Here is a 24,302-nt window from a genome sequence, read left to right as displayed (position 1 = left end):
AACGTCAAATACCTTGTTTGTGGAGACAAATACGGGAAATTGTGAAGTGTCAACATCGAGGGTCCAAACTTTCCCAAGTTAGACCAATACCTTTGCAGGTCAACGGAACCACCTTTGATGATTCTTTCCACAAAGGTCTGCGTCTGTCTTGGGCTGAAAGTGTTTGTGTGATGCCTTGAATTTCGTCAACGTGCAACGAAACGACCATAAATTACAAAGAAAAAACAAACAAAACAAAACCATACACATTTCTTACGCGTACTTAATGGGTCCATTGATCAAATTGCCTTTGTTTTATTTAATATTCCTGCAAACACGGCCTTCATAATTCTTATTCTTATTTCAAATTAATCACAAAGCCACGTGTTGGGGGCTAGAAAAAAGGTCCAATTTTTTTGGGTTGATGATAACTACTAACCTTTTCCTCCTCTTTGTGTGTGTGGTTTCTTCCTCACTTCTCGGAAACTAGAGAGAAAAAGGAAAGAAAACTATTTAGGGGATTCTCAATCCAGGGAAGGAAGGGAAAGAGAGGAGCAAATATGGGAAATAACAACTGCTTTAGAAGTCGTCAAGTAGCAGTGAATCATCAAAATTCAGACATCACCACCACCAAGCTTCCAAGCCAAGGTAATTCTCCAGAAATTCAACCCTAGCTAGCTAGCTTTTCATCTGTTTGGTTTGAGATAAAAGGCATAACCTTAATCCCCCAGAAATGAGAAAAAACCCATTTCACAGTAACTTTAATTAGGATGGATCACATTTTCTTCTTTTCTGTCTTGTTTTATGAGTTTTGTTGCTTCATCGGTGCAGAAACAGAGAGACAAAATGAAGGGGTTATGGTCAGAAACATTAGTGAAACCAAAGAAGATGTTTCATTGGAGAGTGAAGGAAAGAGTAGCACTAGCACTAAAATCATGCCATCAAGTGGAAGAATTAATCTTACACCAAACCTTAAGATATTCACATTAGCAGAGCTGAAGAGTGCAACCAAGAACTTCAACCCAGACGCAATGCTTGGTGAAGGTGGGTTTGGGAGGGTCTTTAGGGGATGGGTTGACGGGAAGACCTATGCACCTTCCAGGGCTGGTGTTGGCATGCCCGTTGCTGTCAAGAAGTCGAACCCTGATAGCTTTCAAGGCTTAGAGGAATGGCAGGTCCACATTTTTTTTTCCTTTTCCGGATCTTATTAATTCTTATCTTTTTGAAATTTTTTGGTTGTGTGCAGACAGAAAATGCATGGTGATTGAATTCGTCATGTACTCATGTCCACGTCAGATGTGACATGTCTAGGACTCCACTCTGTATAGAGAAGTCTGTCTACACCCTCATTGGCCATTGCATTGCAATTTCTCTAAAGTTTTAATTATAGATTTTCAGTCTATTTATTAATATGAGGTCCACGTAAATTTTTACTTTTAATAAACATATATTCATTACAATGACTTTTATTGTTGGGCCCTTGTCTGTGTTTGACTTAGACAAACAGGGCAACCTCTTTTGAGTCTTTGACGAGAATTGCTTTGGAAAAGCTGGCGTTACCCACTGATGGAAACTTTCTGATGACGTCAAAAATAGGCCCGATCCTACTAGACGAATCAGTTAGTCAGACCAAGTTCTTCCTTCCTGATCGGTTGCCTTCCTTCCTGCACAATAAGCAAATGTAAGCTTCGGTAGGGCCCCGAGGGTGTGCTCGGGGGGACCTCTCCGACGCTCAAGTCAGTACGGTACTAAACTTGGGAGGATAGCTCGCTGTTCGGAGCTCTGCCTCTTGCTCAGTAAGTAAATTTGAGTGCAAGAGTTAGAATGCTTACCTGAGGGCAGAGGTTCCCCTTTTATATGAGTTTGAAGTGTTTGAGTTGTAGTAGGAGTCAGACTCTCTCTCATTGGTTTTCCAGAGGGTTTCTCGGATGGTAAATTCCATCTGTATCCCTCTCCCAAAGGGAGTTGAACTCTGTTAAGGGTTGGTGTCCTATTGGGACTCTTCATTGTATGACATACCTACTTCGGTCATGTAGGGACATTACCATTGCAGCACTTCAGCATGATAGAAGCAGGGTCAAATTCATTGACTTCAGTATATAATTTTTAGAGGAACCGAAGTGGGTACTTCGGTTATGGCCAAAGTGTGCCCTTCGGCTCTCCCTTCATCCGGGCCCAGCTGGCACTTCAGTTGTCACATGTCCTACTTTTATTAGTGGGGTAATTTTGGTATTATCATATGCCCCCTACACTCTCATCGAGATGTCTTTCGGCAAATTGATGGGAGGGTAATTATAGCCTGTATTTACCTCAATATAGTTTGAGATTCACTACCTTTCACTCTCTATTTAAAAAAGCCTTTCCGCGCTATATTTTTTTTTTCGTCTAAGTAGTGAAGTCTTCAACTAGGATGACTTAGCTTGGTTACTTTCATCTGTGTATCTCCTTGGCCATTCTTTTGAGAGTTGTGTATTTTAACTAGGTCATTTGTTCTGAGGAGATTTTATGAGGGGGAACAGCTCCTCTTGCTCGGTCTTTTCCCTTCCTTCATACTTTCTCTGTTATGAGCACGTGAAGGGCCGAACTGGCCTAAGAGGACCTCTTTGGTCATTTGATTTGGACTTGTAAATTTTTCTCAAGAGTTTGGGCCGAACTGGCCTAGTTGACCGAACTGACCTAGTGGGACAACTCGGTCCTCTGAGTTGGACTTGTGATTTTTTTACAAGTCTTTTGGGCCGACCGACCTGTTTGGTTGAACCGACATATTTTGGCCTAGCTGGCTTAGGTGGGACTCTTTGGTCTCATTTTGGACTTGAAAATTTTTACAAGTCTTTTGTGCAAACTGTCCTTACCGGGACGAAGCGTCCTTCTCTCATTCATTTTTTAAAAAATTTGCAAGTCATTGGGCTGAAGTGTTCATTTTAGCCGAAATGTCTTTCTTGACCGAAATGCCCTTCTTGGCCGAAGTGGATTATATGAGCCAAAGTATATTTTTGTGACTTAGAAATTTGCTAAGCCATCTGTGCTGAAGTGACCCTTTGGGCCGAAGTGGACTAATTTTGAGACTTAGAAATTTTTCTAAGTTTTTGGGCTGAAGTGACCTAATTGGACCAAAGGGTCTAAGTTGGCTGAAGAAGCCTAATTTAGAAATTTTTCTAAGCTTTTGGGCCGAAGTGGCATGATTGGACCGAAGGGTCTAAGTTGGCCGAAGAGGACTAATTTTGAGACTTAGAAATTTTTCTAAGCTTTTGGGCCGAAGTGGCATGATTGGACCGAAGGGTCTAAGTTGGCCGAAGAGGACTAATTTTGAGACTTAGAAATTTTTCTAAGCTTTTGGGCCGAAGTGCCCTGATTGGACCGAAGGATCTAAGTTGGCCGAAGAGGCCTAATTTTGAGACTTAGAAATTTTTCTAAGCTTTTGGGCCGAAGTGCCCTGATTGGACCGAAGGGTTTAAGTTGGCCGAAGAGACCCAGTTTTGAGACTTAGAAATTTTTCTAAGCTTTTGGGCCGTACTGGCCTGATTGGATCGAATGGTCTTATTGGACCGAAGGGTCTATTTTTTAGACTTAAAATTTTTTTTAAGCATTTGGGCCGAAGGGCCTAATTGGACCGAATGGTCTAAGGGCCGAAGTGGCCTGATTGGACCGAAGGGTCTATTTTTTAGACTTAGAAATTTTTCTAAGCATTTGGACCGAATGGCCTGATTGGACCGAAGGGTCTAAGGGCCGAAGTGGCCTGATTGGACCGAAACCCCACTAATAAAAGTAGGACATGTGACAACTGAAGTGCCAGCTGGGCCCGGATGAAGGGAGAGCCGAAGGGCACACTTTGGCCATAACCGAAGTACCCACTTCGGTTCCTCTAAAAATTATATACTGAAGTCAATGAATTTGACCCTGCTTCTATCATGCTGAAGTGCTGCAATGGTAATGTCCCTACATGACCGAAGTAGGTATGTCATACAATGAAGAGTCCCAATAGGACACCAACCCTTAACAGAGTTCAACTCCCTTTGGGAGAGGGATACAGATGGAATTTACCATCCGAGAAACCCTCTGGAAAACCAATGAGAGAGAGTCTGACTCCTACTACAACTCAAACACTTCAAACTCATATAAAAGGGGAACCTCTGCCCTCAGGTAAGCATTCTAACTCTTGCACTCAAATTTACTTACTGAGCAAGAGGCAGAGCTCCGAACAGCGAGCTATCCTCCCAAGTTTAGTACCGTACTGACTTGAGCGTCGGAGAGGTCCCCCCGAGCACACCCTCGGGGCCCTACCGAAGCTTACATTTGCTTATTGTGCAGGAAGGAAGGCAACCGATCAGGAAGGAAGAACTTGGTCTGACTAACTGATTCGTCTAGTAGGATCGGGCCTATTTTTGACGTCATCAGTTTGGCGCCGAAGTGCCCTGATTGGACCGAAGGGTTTAAGTTGGCCGAAGAGACCCAGTTTTGAGACTTAGAAATTTTTCTAAGCTTTTGGGCCGTACTGGCCTGATTGGATCGAATGGTCTTATTGGACCGAAGGGTCTATTTTTTAGACTTAAAATTTTTTTTAAGCATTTGGGCCGAAGGGCCTAATTGGACCGAATGGTCTAAGGGCCGAAGTGGCCTGATTGGACCGAAGGGTCTATTTTTTAGACTTAGAAATTTTTCTAAGCATTTGGACCGAATGGCCTGATTGGACCGAAGGGTCTAAGGGCCGAAGTGGCCTGATTGGACCGAAGGGTCTTATTGGACCGAATGGTCTATTTTTTAGACTTAGAAATTTTTCTAAGCATTTAGGCCGAAGGGTCTGATTGGACCGAAGGGTCTAAGGGCCGAAGTGGCCTAAGTGGGACACTTTGGTCCTGGTGGGCCTAATTGGCCTAAATGGGACCTCTTTTGTCCTTCGATTTAGACTTGAAGTGTAGTATGTTCCACACATATGCCCCCTGGACCAAGGAAGAGTATGCCCGCTTCGGTTTTATGTTGGTAAGAGGAGTCATCTGTTGCCAAGGAGGATTCCTTGTTGAGTAAAATTCTTTGCCGAGGAGGCCTCTTTCCTTTTGTCTGGTAATTGAAAGGCCGTATTGGAGCAAGTTAAACCGGGAGGAGGAACTAGTTCGTGCTATACCGGGTGGGACCTTCTTCCGAGTAGACCTACCTTCTTCCGAGGATACCTTCTTCCTTCTCTAAGGAGGTCTACCTTCTTCGGATGAGACTTTCTTTTTTCTCTAAGGAGGTCTACCTTCTTCCGAGGAGACCTTCATTCTTCTGAGGAGGTCTACCTTCTTCCGAGGAGACCTTCTTCCTTCTCTAAGGAGGTCTACCTTCTTCGGAGGAGACTTTCTTTTTTCTCTAAGGAGGTCTACCTTCTTCGAAGGAGACCTTCTTTCTTCTCTAATAAGGTCTACCTTCTTCCGAGGAGACCTTCATTCTTCTGAGGAGGTCTACCTTCTTCCGAGGAGACCTTCTTCCTTCTCTGAGGAGGTCTACCTTCTTCCGAGAAGACCTTCTTCCTTCTCTAAGGAGGTCTACCTTCTTCCGAGGAGACCTTCTTCCTTCTCTCATAAGGTCTACCTTCTTCCGAGGAGACCTTCATTCTTCTGAGGAGGTCTACCTTCTTCCGAGGAGACCTTCTTCCTTCTCTGAGGAGGTCTACCTTCTTCCGAGAAGACCTTCTTCCTTCTCTAAGGAGGTCTACCATCTTCCGAGGAGACCTTCTTCCTTCTCTAAGGAGGTCTACCTTCTTCCGAGGAGACTTTTCTTTTTTCTCTAAGGAGGTCTACCTTCTTTCGAGGAGACCTTCTTCCTTCTCTAAGGAGGTCTACCTTCTTTCGAGGAGACCTTCTTCCTTCTCTAAGGAGGTCTACCTTCTTTCGAGGAGACCTTCTTCCTTCTCTAAGGAGGTCTACCTTCTTCCGAGGAGACTTTCTTGTTTCTCTAAGGAGGTCTACCTTCTTTCGAGGAGACCTTCTCCCTTCTCTAAGGAGGTCTACCTTCTTCCGAGGAGACCTTCTTCCTTCTCTAAGGAGGTCTACCTTCTTCGGAGGAGACTTTCTTTTTTCTCTAAGGAGGTCTACCTTCTTCGGAGGAGACCTTCTTTCTTCTCTAATAAGGTCTACCTTCTTCCGAGGGGACCTTCATTCTTCTGAGGAGGTCTACCTTCTTCCGAGGAGACCTTCTTCCTTCTCTAAGGAGGTCTACCTTCTTCCGAGGAGACCTTCATTCTTCTGAGGAGGTCTACCTTCTTCCGAGGAGACCTTCTTCCTTCTCTGAGGAGGTCTACCTTCTTCCGAGAAGACCTTCTTCCTTCTCTAAGGAGGTCTACCTTCTTCCGAGGAGACTTTCTTTTTTCTCTAAGGAGGTCTACCTTCTTTCGAGGAGACCTTCTCCCTTCTCTAAGGAGGTCTACCTTCTTCCGAGAAGACCTTCTTCCTTCTCTAAGGAGGTCTACCATCTTCCGAGGAGACCTTCTTCCTTCTCTAAGGAGGTCTACCTTCTTCCGAGGAGACTTTTCTTTTTTCTCTAAGGAGGTCTACCTTCTTTCGAGGAGACCTTCTTCCTTCTCTAAGGAGGTCTACCTTCTTTCGAGGAGACCTTCTTCCTTCTCTAAGGAGGTCTACCTTCTTTCGAGGAGACCTTCTTCCTTCTCTAAGGAGGTCTACCTTCTTCCGAGGAGACTTTCTTGTTTCTCTAAGGAGGTCTACCTTCTTTCGAGGAGACCTTCTCCCTTCTCTAAGGAGGTCTACCTTCTTCCGAGGAGACCTTCTTCCTTCTCTAAGGAGGTCTACCTTCTTCCGAGGAGACCTTCTTCCTTCTCTAAGGAGGTCTACCTTCTTCGGAGGAGACCTTCTTCCTTCTCTGAGGAGGTCTTCTTCCTTCTCTAAGGAGGTCTACCTTCTTCCGAGGAGACCTTCATTCTTCCGAGGAGGTCTACCTTCTTCCGAGGAGACCTTCTTCCTTCTCTGAGGAGGTCTACCTTCTTCCGAGAAGACCTTCTTCCTTCTCTAAGGAGGTCTACCTTCTTCCGAGGAGACCTTCTTCCTTCTCTGAGGAGGTCTACCTTCTTCCGAAGAGACCTTCATTCTTCTGAACAATTTATCCACCTCTTCGGCTGAAGCAACCTTGTTGGCTGAAGTTGGCTTCTTTGTTGTAGTGGGCTTCTTTGTCGAAGTGGCCTTCTTGGCCGAAGTGCTCTTCTTGGCCGAAGTGGTCTTCTTGGTTGAAGCTAACTTCTTTGCCGAAGTGGGCTTCTTTGTCAAAGTGACCTTCTTGGCAGAAGTGGCCTTCTTGGCCGAAGTGGCCTTCTTGGCAGAAGTGCTCTTCTTGGCCGAAGTGGTCTTCTTGGTTGAAGCTAACTTCTTTGCCGAAGTGGGCTTCTTTGTCAAAGTGACCTTCTTGGCAGAAGTGGCCTTCTTGGCCGAAGTGGCCTTCTTGGCAGAAGTGCTCTTCTTGGCCGAAGTGGTCTTCTTGGTTGAAGCTAACTTCTTTGCCGAAGTGGGCTTCTTTGTCAAAGTGACCTTCTTGGCAGAAGTGGCCTTCTTGGCCGAAGTGGCCTTCTTGGTAGAAGTGCTCTTCTTGGCCGAAGTGGTCTTCCTTCATTCTCTAAACAATTTACTCACCTCTTCGCCTGAAGCGGCCTTTTTGGCTGAAGTTGGCTTCTTTGTCGAAGTGGTCTTCTTGGTTGAAGCTAACTTCTTTGCCGAAGTGGGCTTCTTTGTCAAAGTGACCTTCTTGGCCGAAGTGGCATTCCTTGCCGAAGTGGCCTTTTGGGCCGAAGTCACCTTCTTGGCCGAAGTGGCCTCTTGGTCGAAGTGGTCTGAGCGGGCCGAAGCGGCCTATTTTTGAAACTTAGAAATTTTTCTAAGTATTTGGGCTGAAGTGGGCCTAATTGGACCAAAGGGTCTTAAGTTGAACCTTGATGTTCCTTCTTCTGAAGTAGCGTTGTTTTTTCTTGGTCTGACCTTTGTGAGTATCTTTCGGGAAGTTTACTTTCCTTCCCACAGACGGCGCCAAACTGATGACGTCAAAAATAGGCCCGATCCTACTAGACGAATCAGTTAGTCAGACCAAGTTCTTCCTTCCTGATCGGTTGCCTTCCTTCCTGCACAATAAGCAAATGTAAGCTTCGGTAGGGCCCCGAGGGTGTGCTCGGGGGGACCTCTCCGACGCTCAAGTCAGTACGGTACTAAACTTGGGAGGATAGCTCGCTGTTCGGAGCTCTGCCTCTTGCTCAGTAAGTAAATTTGAGTGCAAGAGTTAGAATGCTTACCTGAGGGCAGAGGTTCCCCTTTTATATGAGTTTGAAGTGTTTGAGTTGTAGTAGGAGTCAGACTCTCTCTCATTGGTTTTCCAGAGGGTTTCTCGGATGGTAAATTCCATCTGTATCCCTCTCCCAAAGGGAGTTGAACTCTGTTAAGGGTTGGTGTCCTATTGGGACTCTTCATTGTATGACATACCTACTTCGGTCATGTAGGGACATTACCATTGCAGCACTTCAGCATGATAGAAGCAGGGTCAAATTCATTGACTTCAGTATATAATTTTTAGAGGAACCGAAGTGGGTACTTCGGTTATGGCCAAAGTGTGCCCTTCGGCTCTCCCTTCATCCGGGCCCAGCTGGCACTTCAGTTGTCACATGTCCTACTTTTATTAGTGGGGTAATTTTGGTATTATCACTTTCTATGACTAAATTATTAGATCCTTTTTGACATCATTTATTATGTGGGTAGCTATAAAAGCTAGACAGTGTGAGAGTGTGTCTGACGTCTTTGCTTACACAACTTGAACGTACTAATAAGACCCTGTTTGGGTGCAGGCGGAAGTGAAATTTCTTGGCAAGTTTTCACATCCCAACCTAGTCAAGCTCTTGGGTTACTGTTGGCAGGAGTCACAGTTTCTTCTCGTGTATGAATACATGCAAAAAGGGAGCTTGGAAAACCACCTCTTTAGACGTAAGAATCATTTGAAATACACTCTTAATGGATCCCAATATCTTTTGTGTCAGTTATCCCAAATGATGAGATAGATGCACAAGATTTTATGTGTATTCATCTCAATATTTGGGATAAATGAGACAAAACACGGAGAATCATTTAAGTTTAATTATGATTTTTTTTTTTGAGTTAATGAAGAGGGTGCAGAGGCACTTTCTTGGGAGACTAGACTTAAGATTGCAATTGAAGCTGCAAGGGGGCTGGAGTACTTGCACACATCGGAGAAGAGTGTCATTTACAGAGACTTTAAGGCTTCTAATATTTTGTTGGATGGGGTGGGCAATTGCTCTTTACATTCTTCATTTTTGATGGTGTTAATTTAATTGTTAATTTTTGATAGAAATGTCTTTTACAGGCCTTCAATGCAAAACTTTCTGATTTTGGGCTTGCCAAATTGGGCCCAATAGATGGCAACTCTCATATAACCACAAGGATTATGGGCACACGTGGTTATGCAGCTCCAGAATACGTTGCCACCGGTAAATACCTATTTTTCTTCCTCTTTAGTTGTCCCGCCCATACCATATCAAAAAAGGGGCCTGTTTTTGGGCCAGGATCTCTCAAAATTTGTTAAGACTTAATTTCATGTCAGATTGAGATAATTCAACTAATTAGTGACAGACAGTTCATTTCACAAAACCAATGTGTTTTCGGTGTCTAAAAAGTAAAAAACCAATGAAGATGACCTAAGAAAAACAAAATCGTGCGGATCTTTGATCTAAAACAAACAATATTGATTTGTAATGTTTGTGCTGAATTTTCTAACAGAATTTGTGACTACCAAATTTGTAGGTCACTTATACGTGAAGAGTGATGTGTACGGTTTTGGTGTGGTGTTGCTTGAGATGTTGACGGGCTTACCGGCTGTGGACCCAAGTCGAAGCTCAGAAAAGCAGAATCTGGTGTACTGGGCCATTCCCTCTCTATCTAGCAAAAGCAAGCTCAAGAAAATAATGGACACAAGGCTGGAGAAGAAGTACCCAATGAATGGTGCAATGAAAGCAGGCGAGCTTATACTCAAATGTTTGGAATCCGACCCCAAAGACAGGCCATCCATGAACCACGTTTTGGATGATTTAGTGAGGATAAGTGAGATCAAAGAGAAATCAAAGGAAAGGAAATCCAATGTTCTTAACTATAATCCCAAATAAAGGGGAAGTCATCAACAACAACCACGGATTCATCATAAGCATGGTGGTAAAGACATTTGATATTCTACACATCAATATAGAGAGTATTAGTGTATGTAGAATTCCATATTAATGGATAGATTTTGTATCATCTTTTGATTTGAAGAAGTGAAAGCAATGTTATGTTGCAACTATAAGAAAACCTGGACAATTAGACATCCAACCTATAATCGCAACGTACCAATTGCAACAACGGAGCTGATCACTTATGATTTTCCTAGGGATGTACATATTACTTTCTAGGAAAATCTCCAGGACAATATTTGGCAACTAAGATTAACTAACCCAAATCAACAAGCATAAACACAGCAATAGGAGGAACATGGCCACAATCATCGATCATACAGGATAGACATTGAATGAAAAGACGACTATTTCTGATTTAAGATCACAGTATACATCTAAATGCAAAAATAAAACCTCACTTAACTTTTTTCATTTTGATCAGTAAATCTCAGGTCGCCCTTCACCATTAAAGGATGAAGAAGTTTTTCCTTTCCTTGCCGCTTTTCAATTTCTTGCTCCCAGTTCTTTTTATTCTGGCTGGAGGCACAAACATGTTTCAACTTCTTCTAGTGTTGAGAGACAGCACCATTTCGAACATCATTCACCATTTCGAAATTGATCACTGCCAACTCTGTTTTGACCACCGATTGCCTGAAGCATGGAGCGCAGGCTGCATTCCTGCTGCCACAAGCTAAAACCTTTTGCTATTCCTGACCATTTGTCCATCAGTCTCTGTTTAGTTTTTACAGTATTATAAATACATGCTAACCATGTATCAGCTTCTAATATCAAGACATTGACAACCAAGTGTTGGCATTCTTTTTCAAATGACCTAAGAGCAACTTACGATCGTGAAGGCCAGAGCTAACCACAAAATTTCCCCGGTAATGATGAGAAACTTGTACGGAAAGTTTGATTGTGTGGCTTTGAGATGATTGACATACATCGATGCACTCCTCCAAATCAGCATCACATGTCAATAACACCCACTCAGAGTCATCATCAAAATACTTGAGATCATACCTACTTATGTCATCTATACTAAACCTTCGTGTGATTTCTTGCAATAAATCTGTAAGTCCCCAATTATTAGGCATCCGGAACCGGATATTCTCATTTCCATATGAGACCTTCACTCTTTGAGGATCTATCTCTTGCGATACCTTGTCAACATTCTTGGCAGAGGGTGGAAGATTCCCCATATCATCTTGCTCCTTAAGAGATTTATGGCCTTGAGATCTGTTTAGTAGCTGCAGCTCTTTTTTACTTGAGGCAAATAGCTCTGCATCGCTTCTGACCCTCTTTATGACAGCATCACCAGAGTTCTCTCCAGCCATTGGCGCTTCATTTCCAGCACTGATACTTGCAGAAGGATGTTGGCTTGTCCCACTAGAATAAGAGTGGCTGGAACAGGAACTCTGACCACATGAGGAGGAAGGAGACTTTGGAGCAGTGGTTTGATAGCGGAAGACACCTCCCTTGGGCATCAAGCTTGATGGTGTTGGCTCATCGATCGGCTTTTCAGTTGAAAGGGTGTTGCTTTCCAATTGCTTTGGAGACGCCAGCTCAGGGAAGTTTGTATAGAAAGAATCAATGTGAAAAGCACCAGAGGCACCTTGAACAGAATCAATTACAAGTTGGATTTTCTTCAATGAATGACCAACCTTCTTGAGTTTTCTTGATGGCCAACGTTTTATCCCATGTTGCCTACATATCCGTTTTAAGGTTGTGGGGCAAACTGAAATAAAAGAAATGGAAAAGAGATGTCCAAACAAAAACAATCAATAGCTTAACATCAGACAAATCATATAGCTCAATTATGATAATGCTTACCACCAAGACTCTTTGCAGCGTCTTTTAGACTACCGGCAAAATATTGGCGAAGAATTTGCAAGGTGATTGTTTTCTCAGCCTTAGTACGTTTTCTGTCTCCTGCTTTACCCATACACTCGCTTGAGAAGCAACTGTTGCCAAAAGTAGAATCTCCACCAAACTCAACACTTCCATTTAGGTTAGAATCTCTTAGACCAGACCTGCCTTGTGAGGGTCTTTCACCTGTCATTCCCTTTTCTTTTCCATCGTGAGTTGATGAGGCAACTGTACCTTTTTGTTGGACCTCAGTAAGATGGTCATTCCAAAACAAATTTTCTGGTGGAAACATTTCCGAAAGAGAGTGTTCGGGGTTCAACATCTTCTCCCCATCATCTGAACAGACTACAACTTCAGTAACTGGCATCTCACTTTCTTCCTGTAGTTCTTTATCTGTGACGACTCTTAAGCTCTGGCAAGCCTGTTGTATAATGGTGGACAGTGAATGAAGCATATTGCGCTGTTCTTCAGGTTCCCGACAATTTACAGGGAGAAAGAACTCCAGGACAAAGTCAGTTTTACCAGTGTAGATGCTGCGAAGGCGTATTGCAACAGCTGCCCGTAGCTCAAACATCCTTGCATGGTGAGAAAGAGGGTACTCAGTTTTCGCAAAAGAAGCTACGTTGCTTGAGAAACAAGGTTGGTTAGTCAAGAATGCTTGACCAGCAACACCTTCACTTTTTAACAAGTGATGCTCAGAGCAAGCCTCATGAAAGCCCCTGACATTTGGATCAGCTACATAACTGGCATGATCAATGGTGGAAACACAATGGAAGTAGTTGACATCAGAATGCCGGCAACCTGTTTTCCCTTGTTGGATGCATGAGCCCCAAGTTTGAGCTAAAGGTAATCTATGGGTATCACATGCAGATTTCAAAACCTTCAGAATCTCAGGTAATGCAATTTGGTAGGACTCGTCACGTGCCTGAAAAAAAAATCCCACCAGTGAAATAAAGAAGAAAATTAGGGTTTCAAATAAATTAATCTTTTTCCCTCTATAGTTCAACTACCATAACATTCTGGAAACTTGGAACTCCGGAACTCCTAAGATCAACAGCCTGCAAGAGAGTAAGGTATCTCCAATCAGCAATATAGGATTAATATGGCGTAATAAAACCTTAATTGCCCATATAGGGATGAACGCAATGTTTACATAATATAACCAAGGAGAAACAGAGGCTAGAAGTGTTCAGGGAAAAAGAAAAACTAGAAAATGATGCAAATAGAAACAAGAAAACTAGAAAAGTATAGTTCGAAGATGACAACAGAATCAATTGTCTTACTGTATCCTTTGAAATTATAAGCAATCTGAAAAAAAAAAAAAAAAAAAGTGGCAATGCATTACTGCTAAAACAGTAGATATTAGCAGAACTCCACACCTTATTCATGTAACCTCTCGTCTTTCCCACATCAAATAAGAATAAAACCTATGCACAGAGGTACAATAACTCCTACAATCATCTCTGGTGCCCTTTGACCTTCTGCCCTAGGATTCCCAGTCAGCAACTTTTTTGGCAACCTGTTTTCCAGCAAATCTTGTGCATAAGCAATCTGTAGAGACTTTTTCGTACACTCAACGATTTTTGTTTTGGAGTTTACGATTACATGCTTGCATGGCTGGTGCAATCAATCAACAACCATTAATCAATCTCTTCTTATAGTGAAGATCTTCATTTGCAAACTCAATAGTGAGCTACCATATTGAGTTTGAGAGTGGGTGTGAGAATATATTATTATGATTTAGTTGCATAGTTTATGTTAATTTAGGTTCTTATGGTGTTTCCTTAATTTCCAAGTTTTCTTCATCTCTGTATTTGACTTTTCCTCTATTCTCCTATATAAAGGGCTCTTTTTATACTACGCAATATATCAAACAAATATTATCAATCTTTTATTTTAATAAAGGCAAGTAAAAAGTTCTCACAAAATAAACAGAACTTCTAATATTTTGTTTGATTTCTGAAGAATGAAATCATAGAAAAAAACACTCTACGGTTAAAAATTGGGATTGCCAATTATTCTATATTTCTATGCCTTATACAGTTAAACATGCAAAGTTGCAATTCACCTGTTCAAAATTTTGAAACCCATAGTGGTTCATTTATCAATGATCAAAACAAAAGTAGAACTATTTCCAGTGTGACCTATCGCATCAGCACCTCATTGTGCATTTGTGCTGAACTTAAACAAAGCAGCAGAATCCACTAACATAGAAGAACCTTTCTAAACAAGAAGAGGAAACAAACCTCAAGTGCTTTACAGACACTTTCCAGCTCAGGATGATACTCGGTCTTCTGAGCAGTCGTTACAACCTCAATAACACCCAAGCAAGCAGTACTACCTTGTTCAAAGACAGGCACAGCAAGGGTTCCATGAACATCATACTGTTGAGCGTGACGAACTCGTGCATATTCATCACTTCTAAAGAGCTGAACATCAGGAGTCCATTCCGGAATCTTTCCCAAGAATACTCGACCAGGCAATCCAACAACATCACTGGAATTTTTCTCAGCCGAAAACTGATACTGTATAGAGACGTCTCGATAATTCACCAGCCTCCGAGAGCTTGGATCAAGTGAGAAAGGTTGGTCATGGGTAGTTAAAACACGTCTCCCTCCTTGGTTTATGGGAACCCATATCTGTATAAGGGCATCCTTGTCTCTCGTCAAGTCTTTCATACAACCAATTGCCTGGATCAATCTATCCGATACAGAAAATCCAGGACCTTGATTTGGTCTTGGTCCAATCCACCACCTTCTGCATAGCTCAGAACCACCTGCTGAATTTCCTAACTGGCTATAGAATTCAGTACCATTAGGATCAACCATGTTTTGGCCAAGCCATTGAGAATTAGAAGGACTTCTGTCTTGAGGTTCGTTCATAGGAAAATTCCCAGGCAATGATGATTTTTGCCTTTCTTCTTCATTGCTCCTATTGGATGGGCTTGATCTCAGATCTCCAGCGTTAGCCTCTAAACCAGGCCATGCAAATGAAGTATCAAAGACGGCAGCACCATTGGAGGGGCTAGGAACAAGGAACTCAGAACCACCAGTCGTTTCCAACCAGCACCCTTCTAACAGTAGTTCATCCATGAAGTCAAAGTCCATAGAAGAATCAAGTTGAGCACCCAACATGGTACCAGGAGAAAGTACATTGTCGTCCATATATTTCTTTCCTCAAAATCCAACCAAAAAAGACCCTATTTGCTCCTTGTATTCAAAAGACCCTATCTTGCTCAGTTGGTAGAGATCGCATACTTTCAAATGTGATCTACTTTAAACCGTACCTACCAGAAACAGAAGCCAAGTTGTCAATAGTCAATTCCTATCTGTCCAGATTATCAAGTCCCAGATTGAGAACAATATTGGAGGGAAAAAAAGATCATACGGATAAAAATACCAGTCCCCAGAAAACTTTAAAAGGAAACAATTCTTTCTTAAAAGCTAGACAAGAAAATAAAGAACCATAGATGACTAAGAAATTGAGATTTAGGTTTCTGAGTGTTTCTCTTTCCCATTTCCACATCCAAATAACAGTCAAGGTACTAGAAACAATATAAACATCAACAACTAACGATATGGTCAATCAAAGAAAGATACCCAATTCAAGAGCCACTATAACTCCCAAAGTAGCACTAAATCCACACCAAAAGAAGAACAAAAGATTTTAAAGCAACCATTTTCCACAGAATACATGTAAGTAACTCAATAGAAAAGGCAAATGAACCCATTATCCCAGAACTAATAAAATTTTACAACCTAAATTGACCAAATACAAAAAAAGAAAGAAAGAAGTAGAGCTTAGAGACTATAAGAAATACCTCGGATGGGTATAAAAAAAAGAAAAGAAAAGAATACAGTAGTTTCAAATAAGCCCAAATCATCATCAGTAGCATGGAGCAATCCACAAAACCAAATACAAACAAAAGATCTAACCAAATCCCTTTTAATACCTCTTTGTCATCCATGAAATCACCTCCACAAGAAACAACCTTCCTTCACATGATAAGTATGCGTGGCCGGTGGCTCAGCCTGTTTCTTCAAGTAGTTCAAAACCAATTTGATCAGCAGAGGATTCTCTCCTTGCGACCTAACCTATGAGCCACACAAAACAGGGCACACCGCTGGGCCTTGAGATTCTCGCTGCCAAGGTCAAAACATTAGAACCCAGTTGAGAGAAGCAACAAGAGATTCTTTGGAGATGCGTCAGCACTGATGCTAAAATGTTTAATATTGGAAGCAAATAAAATATAATAATAATTATTAAAAAAAAATTACATTATCGAGAGTGGAATCTGATTTCTTCCTTCAAAGTGGTAAAAAAGGTCCAAAGATTGAAAGGGTTGTGTGCCCCCACTGGCAGGAAGGCTTCAGAGTGGGGACTAGCCGACTAGGCAGCATTTTGTCAAATGGATTTTTAGTTCAAAAAAAGCGGCAAGTTTAGTCTAATATTTTTTGTTACATTTTTTATTCAGTAATGATAAGATATCAATGGCTCAAATTTCAATTATCTCATCCTGTTGTTGAGCATTTTAAATGTTATGCATTCAATTCAACAATTAAGAGATAACGAAAATATATTAAAGTTAGCAGCTAAATATATTAATGGTGGGACTCTTTATCATTTTCATTTTTTATTATCTCTACAAAAATAGAGCATTTCTTCTTTTGACTAATTCGTAACCCTAGTATTTGAGTCATTAGTTGGCAAATGGGTTCGTGTCTGTTTGTGCAAGACAACAACAAATTTAGTTATGTTTCATATGCTTGTTTTTATGCATTTTCTGTTTTTATTTTTCGCAAAAATATAAACAACCCCAAGATATTTTGATTGTCAATTTTATAAAACACGGGAAACAATAAAATAGCTAAAATGATATGAAAACATAAAGTGAAAAATAAACCAAATGGATAAAAAAAAAAAAAAGATACTGAATCTCAAGCTGGATTCAATTTACAGTAAGTACATATTTGACCACCATAATTAATTTGACATTGGTATAAATTAAATTATAATGAGCCGAGCGAGCCTACCGATATAGAAATTTAGAATATGGAATTTTTTAAAACTAAAATGGAACGACCATCTCTAAGTTGATTCCCTTCACTTTGTAGTTGATTCCAACCATGTCACGTCATTAACCATAATTTAATATTTCTTCGTGCCTTAACATTAACACGAATTCCAAGACCATTAGAGTGTGTTTGGATTGAGGGATTTGGGGGGAAGGGAAGAGAAGGGAGGGGAGGGGGAGAGAAGGGAAGGGAGGGGAAGGGGGATTATTTTTCCCTCTCCCATGTTTGGATAGATAAAAAAAGGAAGGAAGGAAAATTTGTTTAATTTACTAATTTATCCTTATTTTTATGTTAAAATATTATGTACAAGGGTAAAATAGATATTTAACTTACAAATGACTTAATTAGTAATCCCTTCCCTCCAAATGACTCCTTTTTGGAGAGAAAGAATTTTAACAAAAATTTAATGAAATCTTCCTTCCAAATCCCCTCAAATCCCTCCCCTTAATTTTTAATAAACTATCCAAACAAGGGAACTGGAAGGAAACTCTATTTCCCTTCCTTTCCCTTCCCTCCAAATCCCTCAATCCAAACACACTCTTAGTGTTGTATCCCTTTCAGTGGCAATTCACAATTTGGATTGTGATTTTTTCAAAGATCTGGTCCGTCTGATGTCCCCAAAAGTGCTTGATTGGTGCCCAATTTCATCGAAGCCTCCTCCTAGATGTATCATACGATCCTCCTGACAGTGATGATGATGTATCAAAATGATATTAAATGATTCTCATAAGAGATTTAAAGTTTTTTTTTTTTTAACCCAGAACGATATCAAGTTTGTCCTTTAGACGATCTATATGTGTTTAAATTTGGGTTGTCAAATTCGCACACATGTTGTCACAAGAGTATTGTTCACAGCAAAAATCGGATTCAAGTCCATACGGTTTGAGATTAGATAATTCATTCCAGGTTTAATACAAAATTGGAGACCATTGAGCTGATAGTTTAATAATGGGAGGCCACATGCTTTGACAGACCAAGAGAGTATTCTAAGTTTGTGGAGGCTCTAAGGAACCATTGGTTGAGTGGCAATGACTTTGCATGTCCCTAACTGAGGTTATGGGTTCTAGTCTCACCTCCTCCTAATATTTATAAGGAGGTGTGTGGGCTTAGTCTTCCTCTTCGTGCTTTCATAGGTTGCGATTAGGAGGTGTGTGGGCTTAGTCTGCCCCTTCGTACTTTCATAGGCTGCGTGGGGCCTGTTGACATCTGTACTTTTATAGGCTTGATCTGGTGATGTGTCCTATTGACACTTATACTTTCATAAGCTTGATATGATGGTGTGTCGTATATTATATTTGTACTTGTAATAAAAAGAAATGCGAACCAGAGACATTGTGAATCTTGAGATATTGTTCGATATGTACGAACATGTGGCGTTGACCTTGCAACTTACCTGTCATAAACATAAACCAATACCCCAAAGCAAAAGGTATAGAAATAAACAACAATTTGCAAATCAGTTCCTGGAAAAAGAAACAGATCTCAATACAAATACCAAGTTATACTCTTTCAAATCATCATAATACTTGTGATGACATATGTAGCTGTTTAAGGTCTTAACCTCTCAAACCAACTCTAAATTGACTCGCAAACACCGAATAATGCAAGCAAACTGACGAGGAAAATTACGATCAAGAAACCACCATATGACACAGCGCACAACCATCATTTATTAGATAGAATATCAGTTTAAAGGGTCCCATTATCCCATAACATGCTGAGTTTGTTTAGTCTATATCACAGTAATCACAAGATTCAAACAGTAACATTTGAGTTTATGCTGCAAGGCATCTGATCCTTGCCCACTCTGCAGCCCAAAACTTCCAGGGATGGTTGTGACCTTCAGATGCTTGGCCTCACATTGAGACGAGTAGCTAACTTCTGACCAAAAGACTTGTCAGCCTGTATAACATAAAACAGGAACAAACACATCAGAAGAAAACTTCTGGTTTCATCAAATTGTTAACCTTATAGGTTCTAGCACAATGTCGCCACTTCAAATTCAATATAAGACCTTCAACTTTTATGTAATTTTTTGTAAAGAAACGTGAATGAAGAAGAGGTTTTACCTGAGACCAATATGATATCCAGATACTGCGGATTTCATGGGTGACACGAGGGTCGGATAGAGCCTCAACCCATCGGCAGATGAAACGTTCCTGCCTGGTAAGTGGAAAGAACAAAACAAGAGAGGTAAGTGTTACTATTCGTGGAATCATCATACGTTCTGAACCAGTCCTAGAAACATGGATTACCTGTCTGGTGCCCAGGACCTGTATCTCTCGCCAGGTTGCTTAAAGTTGTTCTCCTTCTCAATGATGCACTGTATTAAGCCAATTGATTGGGATTCAGAGAAATGGATTTACAAGACATTTTAATACTCCAATAACAACAACAATGAGCACAATGGAAGTAGTGAGGCCATTAATTATTTCGATACTGTAAATCATCAATCAATGATTTACTCTCACACTTCTGCCAGTATATCCCTCTCTCTTTATCTAGCAATCTAGCAAAGATGAACTTAACCATGTAGCTCTTGTTGATACAGTTAAAACCAATAGAACGCATGGAACAAAAATCAGACTTCAGACTGGAGTCCTACATGCACAAGATTACACAGTGCCTGTCCAGTAATATCATATACGAACTATATATAGAGCTTCAATTAGATAAACGGATAGAATGTAATGACAAGAACTAACCTTCTCACGCCTTCCAGCGCAGACATTAGAAGGAATGGGGACTCTCTCAGCATGGCGAACTGCATCATACCTCGAAGGGAAGTAATTGACCTAAAAATACAATTAGAACATCTGATCAGAATACTAGTAAATAAAAAAAGCATGAATATATGATGCTGCTTGCAAGGTCCAGTTGAAATCTAAGTTTCCTTCAGAGTAGTGACTTTCACTTCAGATATATGATGCATGTGTACTTTTATATGTACAACGAGAACATCTCAATACCTCCTCATCCCTGTGCATGAAGTTCATAAAACCTTCATGGTGATTGTTATGGTGGGAACACTTGGGAGCATTAGCAGGAAGTTGCAGATAGTTTGGTCCAAGACGGTGCCTCTGGGTATCAGAATACGAGAAGATCCGAGTCTGGAGCAACTTATCATCTGAGTAGTAGACACCAGGAACAACAATAGCAGGGCAAAATGCCAGCTGTTCATTCTCGGCAAAGAAGTTATCGATATTCTTATTCAGGACCAGGCGGCCAACTGGCTGCAAGGGAATGATATCCTCAGGCCAGGTCTTGGTTACATCCAGTGGGTCAAAGTCAAATCTGTCTTCATGATCTGGATCAATTGTCTGGATGAACAGTTTCCACTCAGGATAATTGCCAGCAGCAATCGAGTCATAGAGATCCTGCGTGGCATGGCTGTGATTGGATCCTCCAACCTTAATAGCCTCATCCTCCAACAAGCATTTAACACCACATGTGGGTTTCCAGTGGAATTTCACATAGTGTGCTTTCCCAGCCTTGTTGATCAGAGTATAGGTGTTAACTCCAGAACCTTCCATATGCCTGTAGTCTTGTGGAACTCCCAAATCATCAAAGAGGAAGGTAAACATGTGCAAGCTTTCTGGGTGGTGGGAGAAGAAGTCGAGAATCCTCCAGTTTTCCTGGATGTGAGACTTAGGATTTGGCTTAAGGGCATGAACCATGTCCGGAAATTTCATACCATCACGTATGAAAAAGACAGGAAAGTTGTTTCCCACGAGATCGAAATTACCCTGAGTTCAAAAGCAAAACATGTAACTCTATGAAACAAAAGAATTAGACAGCTACCAACCTAAAACAGCTGTTTAAAATCAGCTAATGCCTGTGTGTGTCTGTGTGTGAACATAAAACTGAAGCCAATAAGTTTTAACAATTGTGAAACATGAGACAGCCATCGAAGCAAAGATAAGGAAGCTATTAGAGTTTTGACAAGTCCTTAACAATAGTGTAGCTTTTAAAATTTAGCAGCAGAGCCATCAAAATTCGTTCATACGTGCAATGTTTTTGCAGAACAACGAAAGCCACATATACTTACATAATTCATCTATATTCATGTTCATCAAATTAGGCAACAGTTGTCACCAGATGCAAGACATATTGGCTTTCATCCAATATTTAGAAGTAACACAAAGAAACTATCAATAAAAGCATCACCTCTCTGGTGTAAAACTTCACTGCAAAGCCTCGAGGATCCCTCAGGGTTTCAGGGCTGCCACGCTCATGGATAACAGTGGAGAAACGGACAATGACAGGCGTCTGAACTCCAGGGGCTCGAAGAAAATCAGCGCAGGAAAGGTTAGAAATATCATGAGTGACCTCAAAGAAACCCTTCGCACTGGCTCCCCTGGCATGGACAACACGCTCCGGAATCCGCTCCCTATCAAAATTAGCAAGTTTCTCCACGAGATGATAGTCCTCAAGAAGGATTGGACCTGTCAAAAGTTAAAATCAAATCTCTCACCACAGATTCAACTCCATTTACAAATTAATTGATTTTCCCATATTATAGACAACCAATTGCCCAGCTTGAACTATGAGTTGAATGATCAAAAACAAGAAATCTTTGCTGCTGTCAAATATCAACAATTCCCCCACTGATTAAACGAGTCAAGATTTCAACTAATTCACATTAACTTTTTAAGTACATAAACTCGTCTTTCCATGCACCAAAACCACATGCCAGAAGAAGAAGAAGGAAGACATCATACTATGCACAGAGACATTCTATGGGATTTGGGTCCATTTTACTCAGCAGACCAACAAGGGGGTCATTTCGTTTAAAGTCAAAAGTCATGGAACTAGACAAACTGACAAATACATAAGTAGAAGGCGTGAATTACAAAACCAGAAACCAAAGAGGTACAATATATAGAAAGACAACCCCCCCCCACCCCGCCCAACAAACGCACTTCCTGACCAGCCCCAACCCACACTCACCCCCCACCCTTTAAGAAAAGGCCCGTTAAGAAGTCACATGGTAAGAGAATAGCGTGACATGAAAGAAATTTCATAAATAGACTAGCAATACCGTCCACAAAAAAGGTGGAAAAACAAATAACACAAACTCCATGGCAAAGGTCACTAGCGAGACTGACTATACTCTCCTTAGTAGTGCCTCCTAGCCTTACTGACTTATTTGGAGATAAAGGGGTCGACAGGAAGAGTGGGGCACCCTACAAGTGGGTTTAAAATTAATTATCATGAATTAAGCTTTTTTAGTTCTGCATATTAACATTGAAAGCAGTTACGAAAGATAAGAATGTCAATGATTTCCAAAACTCTCCAGCAACCAAATTAACCAAAAGGAAGATTAACAGCTAAATGAAAAGTCAAGATCTCGACTAATATCAACACCAAGCCTTAACAGCCATCAACACCAAGCCTTTTTTTAGCAAAACACGATTACAGTACAGAATTAAACAGATACAAAAAGATAGCCAAAACGAATCCAGACAAAGATTGATGAATAATTCTATCAAATTATCAATGGTTAAAAAACAGACCTCTATCAGGCAGTGAGACACGATACACATTACAAATTATCAATAAGTCACATAGAAGATAAAGAGAAAGGAGGCTGACAAAGATTCAATCAATACCTCTAGCTCCAACAGTCAATGAAGAGTTGTTATTCCAAATTGGAGCACCGGAATTTGTTGTCCAAAAGGGGGAATTATACGCACTTGATGGACGTTGCTGCATCATAATCAGGCAAAAATCAAAGTTATTGACATATGCACAACAGAAAATAGATCAAATCTAGCTCATATGCATAGTTCCTGCATCAAAATAATTAATATTATCATTTCTTCATCAATTATTTCAAAATAATCAGAAATTCTCGTTGTCTCTTTTCCTTGGCTTTCTTAGCAACCAAATGATTCAAAGAAACCGAATCAATAAACGTCTCGCACTCTCACCGCTCATAAAATCAATAAACAGGTTCGCGAAGCTAATCACATCCATTCGGGAAAAAAAAGAGCAAAATCAACCAGAATAGAATAAGAGTTACGAATTCACTCAAATTAATCAAACACGAAAATTAATCAAGCAACCAAGGCCAGTCTGATAAATCATATAGATCGGTACCTTGTATGGATCCATGGCGAGGAGTCTATGGAGATATACGGACACCGAAGAGTAGATGAGAAAGAAAGCCTCGAACACACGCCCTTGCTAGGATTCGTGTGGCAAACGATCAATCAGGGCTTCGAAGGGCTGGTTTCGGTTATTTATAGCGGGTTTGTGGCTCGCGCTCCCATTTCTAATCTTATCTACGCATAAGAATGCGATATATTGGAGTGAATATCGCGTGAAAAGGAGAATATATAGGAACTAAAAAAAGTAAGCAAAACTCGAATTAAACACATATTTTAATAATATAAAAAGAATTTAGTTCCGACTCAAATTATCCTTCTCTAATATTGGCATGTTTGGTTCATCGATTCAAGCTTTCAAGAAAAAAGAGAGGTTATTTTTTTTGGCCGTTGATTCAAATTTTTGGATGGTGAGATTTAGAATTCAAAGGAAAATTAAATTATTCCTAAAAAAGAAATTCTCATTTCTTTCTAGAAAATAAATAATCATCTTTAATGATTGAGAATTCTATTTTTTTAATCAAAGATTTACAATTAAGTTGTTGTGTGTGTGGTATTTGAAGGAATCAGACACTTAAAAAGAGGAGTTCAAGTGTTTTAATACATGTTCCATTTCAGACACCACTTATGGCCTTATCCGTCCAAGTCACCACAATTACTAGTAAGTAGTAAAATTTCCTAAAGCATATCCCAAAAACAATTTCCTAATTCTGTCCTGCGAAAAAAACAATCCCAATTCGCATCATAATTTATCGTGGACGATTCTTGAGAAATTATGTAATTCTCGGTAAATTAAAGTGGGACCCGCCGTAGATAATTATTACAAATTTTTATGGTAATAGAGAAATAATATAATAATTGAGGACGTCGTCATGTATTGATGATGCCTTATCCAAACTTTGGTGTTTTCCGAGTGATCAATTCGTAACCGCTTATGGCAGAGACGCTACGATTCTGACACGTCATCACAAAAGAGCCTTGAAACGTGTGCTCTCAAATGAGAAAGTGTCTCCAGATAATCTTGAATAGCCAATTTGTATTTTTTAGCATGGGCCTTGAGGAGAGCTTTGCCACAAAAAGGCTGTCAAG

The 24,302-nt window shown here is 40.7% G+C and overlaps 3 protein-coding genes across 4 annotated transcripts; 1 reads left to right on the top strand and 2 right to left on the bottom strand.

The window, feature by feature from the left end:
- The first annotated feature begins 480 nt into the window (after positions 1-480).
- LOC119999934 (probable serine/threonine-protein kinase PIX13) lies at positions 481-10,745 on the top strand. The gene is made up of 6 exons (XM_038847756.1): positions 481-627; positions 811-1,154; positions 8,786-8,921; positions 9,102-9,238; positions 9,319-9,442; positions 9,756-10,745. The coding sequence occupies exons 1-6, from the start codon at positions 540-542 to the stop codon at positions 10,112-10,114; spliced, it is 1,188 nt and encodes a 395-aa protein (XP_038703684.1). The 5' UTR covers positions 481-539; the 3' UTR covers positions 10,115-10,745.
- Positions 10,509-16,219, bottom strand: LOC119999933 (protein NLP4-like). Of its 2 annotated transcripts, none has more exons than XM_038847754.1 (5): positions 15,981-16,219; positions 14,275-15,314; positions 13,039-13,086; positions 11,993-12,953; positions 10,509-11,897 (listed from the first exon to the last, which is right to left on the bottom strand). In XM_038847754.1, exons 2-5 carry the CDS (start codon positions 15,190-15,192, stop codon positions 10,948-10,950), a joined length of 2,877 nt encoding a protein of 958 aa, XP_038703682.1. In that variant the 5' UTR covers positions 15,193-15,314; positions 15,981-16,219; the 3' UTR covers positions 10,509-10,947. The 2 variants fall into 2 exon arrangements, with proteins under 2 accessions (XP_038703682.1, XP_038703683.1); XM_038847755.1 differs by lacking the exon at positions 15,981-16,219 and adding an exon at positions 15,849-15,955.
- Positions 16,220-18,748: 2,529 nt separating this feature from the next.
- LOC120000317 (catalase isozyme 1) lies at positions 18,749-23,493 on the bottom strand. Its single transcript, XM_038848342.1, has 8 exons — positions 23,206-23,493; positions 22,716-22,812; positions 21,271-21,548; positions 20,073-20,849; positions 19,809-19,898; positions 19,359-19,426; positions 19,173-19,266; positions 18,749-19,005 (listed from the first exon to the last, which is right to left on the bottom strand). Exons 1-8 carry the CDS (start codon positions 23,218-23,220, stop codon positions 18,946-18,948), a joined length of 1,479 nt encoding a protein of 492 aa, XP_038704270.1. The 5' UTR covers positions 23,221-23,493; the 3' UTR covers positions 18,749-18,945.
- Positions 23,494-24,302: the final 809 nt, after the last annotated feature.

The sequence above is a fragment of the Tripterygium wilfordii genome, chromosome 6 (genome assembly GCF_013401445.1).
Source record: "Tripterygium wilfordii isolate XIE 37 chromosome 6, ASM1340144v1, whole genome shotgun sequence".
In the NCBI taxonomy this organism is placed as follows: domain Eukaryota; kingdom Viridiplantae; phylum Streptophyta; class Magnoliopsida; order Celastrales; family Celastraceae; genus Tripterygium; species Tripterygium wilfordii.
Note: the sequence above shows the minus strand (reverse complement) of the source record. Positions and strands in the feature narration are given on the sequence as shown.

What these genes read in the sequence shown, in the direction of transcription:
- LOC119999934 (XM_038847756.1), top strand. Translation starts at nt 540, where the DNA reads ATGGGAAATAACAACTGCTTTAGAAGTCGTCAAGTAGCAGTGAATCAT. An exon ending in CTAATATTTTGTTGGATGGG is followed by an intron (nt 9,239 to 9,318) that starts GTGGGCAATTGC and finishes TGTCTTTTACAG; the next exon opens with GCCTTCAATGCAAAACTTTC. An exon ending in TCCAGAATACGTTGCCACCG is followed by an intron (nt 9,443 to 9,755) that starts GTAAATACCTAT and finishes CCAAATTTGTAG; the next exon opens with GTCACTTATACGTGAAGAGT.
- LOC119999933 (XM_038847754.1), bottom strand. Translation starts at nt 15,192, where the DNA reads ATGGACGACAATGTACTTTCTCCTGGTACCATGTTGGGTGCTCAACTT. An exon ending in GTGTCTGTAAAGCACTTGAG is followed by an intron (nt 13,087 to 14,274) that starts GTTTGTTTCCTC and finishes ACTCTCTTGCAG; the next exon opens with GCTGTTGATCTTAGGAGTTC. An exon ending in CGCTGCAAAGAGTCTTGGTG is followed by an intron (nt 11,898 to 11,992) that starts GTAAGCATTATC and finishes CTTTTATTTCAG; the next exon opens with TTTGCCCCACAACCTTAAAA.
- LOC120000317 (XM_038848342.1), bottom strand. An exon ending in ATTGACTGTTGGAGCTAGAG is followed by an intron (nt 21,549 to 22,715) that starts GTATTGATTGAA and finishes AACTTTTGACAG; the next exon opens with GTCCAATCCTTCTTGAGGAC. An exon ending in AGGTCCTGGGCACCAGACAG is followed by an intron (nt 19,267 to 19,358) that starts GTAATCCATGTT and finishes TCCACTTACCAG; the next exon opens with GCAGGAACGTTTCATCTGCC.